The sequence below is a fragment of the Condylura cristata genome, unplaced genomic scaffold (genome assembly GCF_000260355.1).
Source record: "Condylura cristata isolate star-nosed mole 26May11 unplaced genomic scaffold, ConCri1.0 scaffold00005, whole genome shotgun sequence".
NCBI lineage: Eukaryota > Metazoa > Chordata > Mammalia > Eulipotyphla > Talpidae > Condylura > Condylura cristata.
In genome coordinates, this window is record NW_004567106.1 from 13,700,293 (window position 1) to 13,711,086 (window position 10,794).

Here is a 10,794-nt window from a genome sequence, read left to right on the forward strand (position 1 = left end):
GACCTCTCCTGGCCCCTCCCCCCCCACCCCTGTTCCCCCCCCCAGCAGTGTACTTCTTCACTCAGCCTGTTCTACTCCCTCCTCTGTCTCTGGTGAATCCTCTCACTGCCCCTGCAGCTCTGGCCTGTACCCCAGTTCTGTATGCATAAAGAAATAAATCTATAAAAAGAAAGAAAGAAATCACAGGGAAAGAAAGTAACTTTGCTAAAACCTACCTCATCTCCCACATCAGTCTTGACTAGGAGAGAACACAGTACCAGGTAGGTTACAGGAAAAGGGCACCTGCTGAATTCTTTTCTCCCAGGTACTATTTATAGACGACTCATACACTGACCTCCTTGTGAGACTAACAGAAGGCAGACTAAGGAAACTGTCACCTGAACTATGCATAGGATTTTAAATAGAAGCATAGATCGTTGGATTGAAAGGAACTTGATCAGCTAGTCACCTACTCCTGTATCTAGTGAGGACACTTGAGTTGAGATGGATCAAGCTTACTGAGGCAGGACTCTGGCAGTAACAAATTCTGACTTGGAGCAGCTGGGTTGAATCTCTTCTCTGCCACTAAGTATGTGGCCCTAAGCAAACTCAACCTCTTTGTAGCTTACTTTCCTCACCTGTAAACTAGGGATAATAACAACACCTGCCTCCTGAGATTGTGGTGATGCCTAAGTGTGCTCAGGTGATTTTCCTTTTGTTGTCATCTGTTATATTACCACAGTCCTATGAGTTTTCTTGTCATTATTGTAAGAACAGGAATCGAGACTTAGAAATAAGAATAGAGAGATAAATTACTTTCTAAAATTCTATGGAGGATCTATGCCAACAAAGATCTTCTGTACACTGCTTGCTGCCTTCAAAAGTAACCTTTATACAAGCATTCAACTATGAAAGGGTCTGGTATGTGCAGAACAGTAAGAAGTTGTGTGGTTGGAGAAAGGATGGATGGTGGGGAGTAGAAAACAGTGAGGGTGGAAAGGTAGGAACCTGTAAGCCTTGCTTGCTGCGTGGAATGAGGGCCAAGCAAAGAGACCTTCTGGCAGTAAAGGACATGTTTTCAGCTTTTTCTTTATGGACCATAACTCCAGTGAAACTGCAGAGGTGGAAAGTGTCAACATCAGGACACTTTTTTTTTAAATAGTCTACTCCTGTGAGGCTTATTTAAAAATAGTCTTCTCCTATGAGGCTCCAGGCTTGATCTATTATACATCTTTTTCAGGAATTCTGAATCTGTGCCTTGATATGAGTTAATACATTTCTGTGTTATACATATGAGGAATTCAGTCCTCAAACAAAATGCACTAGTAAAGCTTGCTTTGTTATTTTTAAAGACAGTGAGTGCAGAGAGCTGTGGATCCTGGTTGTCATCATGTGAAGGCAGTGACTATCAGAGCAAGAGTGAGCTTTATAATAATTAAGTTATGTTGGCTTCTGCCTAAGGATCTCACATTTCTCTGTTGCAAGAATCAAAAAGAAAAAAAGGAAATATGGAATTTTACCTAATGCACTCTAAGACAACTTTTATAGTGTTTTGCTCTGCTTCCTTTTTTACACATAGTTATATTTAAATGAGCCCTGAAAATTATTGTGAAAATTTTAATAGTTTTTTTTTCTTTTCTTTTATCCTAGGATACTTTAGGAGCAGTATGCCTCAGTTTTTTTTTTTTTTTTTTTAACTGATGTGCTTGGAAATTTCTTCATTAACAAGCTTAAAAACTAAGATTGTGTCAAAATGATTTTCCTGAGATGATTTTTCATTACTTTCCAAGATATAATCTATGTGATTTGAAATTTGTTTTCAGTTTAGTTTACCTTTGTGATTTATAAGGCATGATTTTAGTGTAAAAATTTAACATACTATTAAAATATTTTCTTTGTAGAGGATTCTACAGACACTGCATGCTTGAGGCATTGATTTTAGTTTCAGGAGAATAGATCTCTATATACCAAACGATGCCATCATGAACTGCCAGAGTTCTTGCAAGGCAGTCATAAACCTGGAGAATCTGGTACTCCAAATATCACTCTATTTTCTTGCCAGAAACTAAGTCTTATGTACCTGAATAAAGAGTGTAAAGATCTCTAGAAAATGACATTTTTGTTATTCTCATCTGCCTAGAGAATGGAATAGGCACTTCACCTCTGAATGATTCACCTTTATAATTTGCAAGTTAGGGATCATGTGTGCTTTCTACTACTGCAGTAATATTTGTTGAGAGTGTACTATGTTTTAGGCACTGCTTATATACACATCTCTGACAGTTCCCAAACCAAAATTACCTTAGGTCGTGCAGTTTAGGCAGCCTGGATATAGGTCAGACTACTTGATTGCAAACCAGTGTTACAACCTTTTCAGCATTCGTTCTCAAATATGGCAGCACATCTAAAGCATTTGTGAGCTTTGGTGGGGGCGGGGGGGACGGAAATGCCTGCAAAAAACTCCAGACTCATTATATCAGAACCTCTAGACCTGGACATTGGTATTGGCATTTTAAAAATATTTTCTGATAAGTCTAATGTGAAACCAGAATAAAGGAGATTCTGTCATTATGTTGCTCACTTTAGAATTAATTTCATACCACACAGCCAAAGACCTAGAGTTAGTATAGAACATGTCTACCCGCGTAAATGAGTCAATGTAATAATATATTTGATTTTCTGTGCTGGAATTGTTGGCTGTGCAACTTAATAGGCCAGCAATAGTAAAAGTCGTTCATAAGGAGAAATTCAGAAAACATGTAACTATAAAAGTAGATATAATTTAATGAATATCATTTCTATACTGAACTCTAAACTTTGAAGATGTGTCTAGTTTTTTTCAAGCTTTAACTCAGTGTCATGTATTTAAAAAATATATGATAGGCTACTTGTATTTTAATCATAAATATGGTGGATGTACATAAGAATTATCTGTCATGATTAAATGCCCAATATATGTTTCCTTGATTTTCTTAATTTTTCAGGGTTGGGTAATTTTTCTTTAAAAATAGATGACTGCTATAAATACAGACAGACAAGTTAAAAAAAATCATTGCAGTTAATTTTATTAATTGAGATAGACCATGAGGTTATACAAACATAGGTTAAAAATTAACTTAATCTCAGTTCAATGTGTAGTTACTATCCTGTGAAGAAGCAGAATGAGAAAATTTATCATGCTTGTAAACAAAAGGAATTGACTTAAGATTACCCTAAGACTTCTCACCTTGAAGTCCCTAAGCAGGCACAGTCACCTCACCAAATGTTCTTACTCAAATGTGTTTATTCAGATTTTAAATGAATGGGTTAGATGTGTAAGTCAGGAATGAGTAGAATAGTTTGTTCTTATGAGTTATTTTTAAAGCATTCCAGTTTGGAAACCAAAAACTATGTTTTGGTATAGTGTTCCTTCATCTGTTATAGCCATTAAAAAAAAACACAACAGAATTTTAGAATTAGCAGTAGCAATTCTTTAGTGATATAAAGACTCTTACAGGTCATTGTATGGAGGATTATATAACTGCACAACTAATAACAAAGCTAAAACCACAGACTGGATGTCTCCATTTCATGTTCTTTGTATATTATTTTTGTATATTCTTTGCATATTAACTGAGGGAAAAAATCTCCATATTTAATACATTTTTGTTTATAGTAGCCAAATTAAGTTTTTCAAGTTTTGTCTTTCCAGACCACAAAGACTAAATGTAAGTACATATATTCAACAACAAAGTTTTTTTATTGAAAAGAAAAATAAATATCTAATAGCACTGAATACTATTTTTCTAAAATAGCAGTGTTCCTTTTTTTAGCATTAATCACATACACCCCCCCCAAAAAAATAGAACAAGAGTGTTTAATTGAGCAGAACTCTAAAAATATAAGCCTTTGACATTGAAAATTTATCTAAAACAATTTACATTGTTAATGGGAAGAGAATCAATTTTGCAAATTATCCAACTCAGAGCTTTCAACTTTGGGAAAGCTTCTTGAAAACACCAATAAATTAGCAAGAGGAATCATGTAGTAGGCCTGATGATACATAAGCGTTCCAATACAGAAGGCTGATTGTAGCCAAGGCCGGATTAAAATAGGGCAGATCCTGACTGTCCACACAGTCATCCCTGCTGATGGGGTAAAAGGCTTCTGAAGGGCATGGAGCCCATGGCTTCTGGCCACTGGTGCATCCTGTGGAGACATCACAGCCATATCTACTTTCTCATGTATTTCCTCTCCTTGGCTTGTTTCCAGCCAGTAAAGCAAGGACAAGCTGTGTTTTGGGTATAAGTTCAAGGCCTACTTCTCATCTGTTTTTTGATCGTGGACCATCTTTCTGGTCTGGCCTAGCTCAGATAAAGCACATCAATCCCAGGCTTTGGTCAGGAGAAGATACAGCTAAATCAGAGAGAAAGTCATTCTCTTCTCTCTCTCTCTTGCATTTGTTTAAACAGTATAAATGAAAATCTGAGAAAATCTTCAAGTCTAAATGGTATATGAAGAAGCCCAGTTGTTCTAAGATAATTTCCAGTCAAGAGATTATACATGACCTTCATAACAATAATGATGGAGGAGCTGGTTTTCTAGGTTTCCCAACTGCATGGCTTCATTTTGTAGGCAATGATTTCCCAGCCAAAGATATAACTGTTTTCAAATACAAGCACACATTTACATTCCCAAGGCTCACATAGATGCTCTGAATCATTCACAAATGAGCTCTAAGTCTGCCTGTAGGGTCCACTTTCTAAGCATACATTAACGATAAAACATTCTTTTTATTCAGATTCTGAATGCTGGGCTGTGTTCTGTATCCTAAACTAAAACAACTTATCAAAATTGTGACAAATGTGATTATGGTACTAATAATGTCTTTCAAAATATATTAAAATAACATATCAATAGATCACGTACTTAGTATTTTACCAGTGAGGATTGGTTTGCATTAAGTCAGTTTGTTTAAATAGGACTATTGTGCCTATACAGATATGTTACTGACTTTAAAACTTGGCATCTTAAAAAGGTAATGACACATTTTGGTGGACTTGAATTTCCAAAATCCTTTGCCAGATAGGAAAAGGAGAAATTACATATAGGTTTTTATGACTTTCCATGAATAGACCGTTTTCTTTTTGGTCAAAACTATGAAGAAAAACATGTTAGGTAGAGATGCTTTTGGAGTTCTCATCTTCCAGTTACAAAAATACATATTGTGCTGGGAAAGTTCTTTTATATAGATATTTTAGAAGCAAAACACTGAGCAAATTTCCTTTTTCATGATGGGCTAACGGGAAAAGACATATATTTTAAACCGGCTTTTTCTCCTACATACATGTCAGTCAGTGGTGTTTAATTAGAAAACTGATGTTTCTATTAACTTTTGTAATGAAGATTATTCCCACATACCACACATTTTAATTAAATTGATTGGACAGTGAAAAAACAGGAATCTTATTATTATTACTTATAGTTCTTTTGCTTGATTTACATGTATTATCCATTCTTTTACATTTTTTGAAATACATAATGAATAATATTTGTTTCTAGGTTCGTACTTCTACTTTATTCACAATGCTGTTTTCTGGGTCAAAATAGCCTTCTTTCATGTTCTGTGATATGGCTGATCACTGTTGCATTGAAGCTTTTATTTCCAAGAAATTTAGTACACAAGGGTGTTAGAAATAGTGTTGAAATAAAGGAAGCTCTGTGGTGGAAACAAAAAGGCAATAGTGGATTAATTGTGCAAAGGCTGCTTGTTTGGAAATCAGACTTAATTTGAAAGAGCTTTCAATCCTTAGTTAATATAACTGCTTTAAATTTACAGACAGTGGGAGTAGCTCACCGTTACCCAAGTATGCTTCATCTCCCAAACCAAACAACAGCTACATGTTCAAACGGGAGCCCCCAGAGGGATGTGAGCGAGTGAAGGTCTTTGAGGAAATGGCGTAAGTAATGTCTTTTCTATCAGCTGGGTTCTGCAAAGCTGTGAAGCTTTTTACTGAGACCAGTTGATTACAGATGAATCAACTACTCCATCCAGCTGATAATGTGTTTCAAAAGCAAATTATGAAAAGAAAACTGAATAGGCAAAAGAGAGCTCATTGAAGAAGCATTGGCATTTGAATGCTGAAATGTATATGCTGACACAAAGAATTTTGCTTTTAAAAACTATTAGTGGAGATGACCAATAAAGACATTTAGCAGCAAAGTTAATATCCATGTATGGCTTACTACAGTGATCCAAAGCCAGAAGAAACAGAGCCTCCTCCCTACAGACACAGATAGCATGTATAGCCGTTACATGTAGACATTCTGTTCACAAATTTTTTTTTTCTTTTTGAAATTTTCAAATGTATAAATTAGAATTAAAAGAAGAGAGGTTCATACTGCAAATAGTTGGCTGAGTACCTCCAGATCAGACCACGTGATTCTTGGGCTCACTCACCCTCTTGCCCTCTGGCATTCACCGTGCTCTCACCAGCTGGCAGGGCCTGAGGCGGCTCTGGCGGTTGCCCACGGCTTCCTTCCCCGGAACGGGAGTTGAGGACCCCACATTGTTGGGATAACTGGCTCTTCAAGAAACTACTGCAACTTTTTTATTCCCTGATTTATATTAGAAGCATGTAGAGATGTGGAAACAGGAGAAAATACTTAAAACCAGCACATGATGGGGTAATCCCACATCCAATAAACTTTTCTTAACAGAAAAGGTTATTCTGTAGATGACTTTTCCATGTTCCTAAATGATCGAAAGCAAACCAGTGACCTATGGAACAGGTGTTTGCCTAGTCCTTTTGAAAATGCATATATCGCAATAGGACTGCAGTGCTGTGTACATCGGTAGTCTGCCAGCTGACTTGTGCTATGGAAGATGTTTACCCTCTGTGTACACTTAACTCATTCCCTGCCATTCACATTTTAGCCATTTTAGAGAACTCCAGTTAATCCAGAGACTGCTTGCCTTTTTACTGATAGTAAAACTAATTCTGTTTTATGGTTTTAGGTCTCGTCAGCCTATCTCAGCCCCTCTCTTTTCATGTCCTGACAAGAACAAGGTTAATTTCATCCCAACCGGATCAGCTTTCTGTCCTGTGAAACTTCTAGGTCCTCTCTTACCTGCCTCTGACCTGATGCTCAAGAACTCTCCTAACCCTGGCCAGAGCTCAGCCCTGGCAGCCCTGAACGTTGAGCAACTCTCCTCCCGCGTTTCCTTTGCTTCTCTTTCTGAAGACACCAGCACAGCAGGTTCCACAGAAACCTCTGTCCAGCAGCCATCCCAGCAACAGCAGCTCCTGCAGGAACTTCAGGGCGAGGAGCACATCTCTGCTCAGAACTATGTGATCATCTAAAGCGAAGGGGGAGCTGGCCTCTACCCTACATCCCACAAATTAGGAACTAGGTCCCAGACATCTTATCTGCATGGAGTGACAAATTTTCTGACCACCACCACCAACAAAAATACTTATCAGCATCCTAAAATATCTCTTTACACTGATCTTGGCAGGGACGGAACTCCTATCAGCAGTTTTTGTGGAAAGCAGTAATGCTCGCAAATTTGTGTCATTCGGCGTTTAAGTGGAGACTATGCATTTCATAGTATGTTTGACTGATTAGTACTGTGTCCTGTGTTTTGTTCCAAATCCTTCAGTATAAATAAGCTCTATATCAAAAAGTTGCCTGTCTAACTAGAAAATGTCTTGCTGTGTTTTGTCCTATGGAAAATACTGTACTTCAGGATTATGTTTACAATTGATCCAGGTGTTTGTTTCTAACTTCTGTAATACATACAATGCAAAAAATAAGCAAACAAATGGCCACAACAGTTGCACAGTGCCCACCCTATGGCCTAGCTTCAGGTACTTCAGTTGAAGTCTAAACTCAGGTAACTTGGAATGTATATCATATTGGGATATTAAATATTTCACAGCTAAAAAGCTAAAGAGGGAACATCACTCTTTTGCCTTTCCTTAGTTTATGCATTTCCCCTTCCTCATTACATTCCACATTCTTAGAATAAGAAGTGCATTCAACCCTAGGAGAACAATAATCCTGGACATGGGTGAACATGAGGAGAACCAGCAAACCTGTGGTGTCTGACATCACTTTTGTCATGTGGTTACGTGTAAAACAACTGTTTTGCTTGCATTCACTGTTTCAACGTGTAAATGTGGCTTTTTTTTTTTTTTTTTAAAAAAACAAGTTCAGATATTGCTCTGTTGACAATTACGATGTTGCAAAAGGTGTCCAGGACTAGACTACACCTAAACATTCCACATTGTGTGTGATAGAATCTAAGAACAAGAATGTCTAGGGGTTTTTTGTTTTGTTTTGTTTTGTTTTTCCCAGAACAAATGAAGAAGAGGATGGAATGGTGGAGAGGTGTCAGTTACAGTGGCCAGCAGGGTCATAAAATGCTACTGTTTGATCTAATGGCGTATTAATGTTGATTTTCTCTTCTGGAGATTATTTCATTTGCAATTAAAATGACACACTTCTGGCTATTGTTTTCCTCAAGCAGTTTAGGTACATGAGTTCATTCACTTAGAGAATATGTGGGACTCAGAATTAGTGTAAGTAAGCAGGTTGTTCGGTGAGTTACAAAAGTAGTAGTTTGAAGCAGTCTCTTTTGAGCCTCTCATAATAATGTCGTGAGTAGTTCTGTGGATATTGTGGATGTGCGAAATAGAGCATAAACCAAGCGAATAGCCTTGAGCTTGCAGACTTGGCCTAACTTTTCAGAAAGGTGTGGACAGAGCCCTACGAATTCCTGATTGGTCAGTGGAAGAACCTGACTTTCAGATATTTTCTGCAGCCCACAGAGAATATCCAAAAGTAAAGGGAGGTTCTGCATTTTTATTCCATTGCTTTTCAGTTCAGTAAAACCTAGAGTTGTTTTATCTACATCTAAAGTGGATGGCACAATTCTCTCAAGAATTAGAAAAATAAGGTGCCTACAATTTGAGGAACAGTTTCTGTTCCCTCTGGTCATTCTGGGTTTTTCTTTGTTCTATTTTCCAAGCGGATTGAAGAAGGAACAGGTGGTAATAAAGAAGAAAGCAACACCATTGATTTTTTTTTTTTAAGAGAAATGGAGTGTGTGTTTATTTGTGTGTGTGTGTGTGTGTGTGTGTGTTCTGTGTATTATTTTGTCATGATCCCAATTCTTCCCACCAAAGTTTGCAGTAATATTCTCTCCTGAAGGTGCATTCTGGCTCCTTTAAATTAGTCAGTGTTATATTGGAGGAGACTGTCATGGAAAAGGACTCAGTTTACTTTTGCCATTTTCACAGGGGAACCTTTTAAAACAATCTTTTCAGCAGCAGACACCTTTAACCCTAATAATCTCAGGCCTTGATGAAAATACTATATTTTGTAGATTATGGTTAAAGGGAGAAAATTATTAGTTCTGTAAGATAAATATGAGCTCCATTAACTTCTGATACCTAGTTTAGCATTATAGACTGTGTTGCTCTTACGCTCTGCTTTTGTCCAAATAAAATGCAATAGTATCCAATATCAATTTTTGAAAGATGGACTGAATATACTTTTCTGGTGATGAAATCTGATGTATGATATTTATAGTGATGTGCTTTTATTTTCTCATGAGAAACGAAATATTAATTGTGTTGTACATTTGTTCTTAGCATATATTAAAGTTTTGAACCAAATGTGTTAAAACTTATGCTTTGCCATGTAAATTTCCCAGAAGTTGTTGAGCTCAAATGTATCCTACACCCAGCTGTAGAAATTTGTCAGAAATTGTTTAAATTTTGTATATAGTTGTACTGTTTAATTCTAGCCACTGCGCTGAACAGTATTCGAGTTACCATACAATATGGCTTTACACAAGGAAACGTGTGGCTTTTGTTTTGTATTTTTTCAGTATAGAAGTTCCTGTGTCTTATTTAAATAAAGTTATTAGTAAAACTGGAATTGTTTGCATATGTTTTTGGAAATAGTATTTTACCTGACAGAGATTAATTCAGCTCTGGGCAATGGCCAGATTCAGCACTCATTGAGTTCCTGGCACTGCAGGGAATCTACTGGATCAGATTTCCATAACCTGGTTTCCCTTGACATCTAATTTACACACTTTCAATCACAAAGTACAAGCTCAAAGTCTAAAGCCCCAAGTCTTTGTACTGCTCCCAGCTATGGTCAACTTAGAGTAAACATTGCCCCCCCACCATTATTTTATACCTAAGAATGATTTAAGAAGTAAATTTAACTTCAGTGATAGCACCTCAAAGGATATTTCAGACTTCTTGCAAAGGAAGCATCAGTAAAAAAATTATAGTTTATTACACTGTTTATGTTAAGGCTTAGCACCAGAGGGAGAAATGCTTTACAGAGTAACGCAGTGTTGATGTTGTGCCCAGTTACCCAAATAGGGCCATGATATGCCATGTGGTACCTGCAAGAAAACACATCACTTTTGAGAAGCCATTTACCAGCAGTCTTCCTTATTTCTGAAGTACATCTCATAGAATACCTTGTCAAGAGTTGATCTTTAAATTGAACTTAACTGTAGTAGGATTGTTTTGGCTAATAGTGAGAATTATCAACAAATTTCTTGAGGATGGTATGTAATTTTAGGCAGGAAGTTATCTACCTTACACAACCTAGACATTCTAGTGATTATGAAGGAAAAGTGAAATTATCAGACCCATCACTACTGGACTTGATCATACAAGCTTAATATGTATAGTAGGGAGAAACAAGTCATAAATTGCAAAATCAAACTTAAAGAATAAGGAGGGAACATTAGACCAAAGAATTGACAATATGTCTAACCTTACACTAGCCAGAAATAATCACTTG

The 10,794-nt window shown here is 36.9% G+C and overlaps 1 protein-coding gene across 1 annotated transcript in view; it reads left to right on the top strand.

Annotated features, from left to right (window-relative positions):
• The window catches only part of GLCCI1 (glucocorticoid induced 1), a gene marked incomplete at its 5' end in the record, with an annotated part of 93,209 nt that extends 83,306 nt beyond the window's left edge, over positions 1-9,903 (top strand). The window contains 2 exons of the mRNA XM_004677118.1: positions 5,798-5,918; positions 6,977-9,903. Of these exons, the coding sequence (XP_004677175.1) occupies positions 5,798-5,918; positions 6,977-7,322 (467 nt within the window). The remainder of the gene's footprint in view (positions 1-5,797; positions 5,919-6,976) is intronic.
• Between the last annotated feature and the right edge of the window lie 891 nt (positions 9,904-10,794).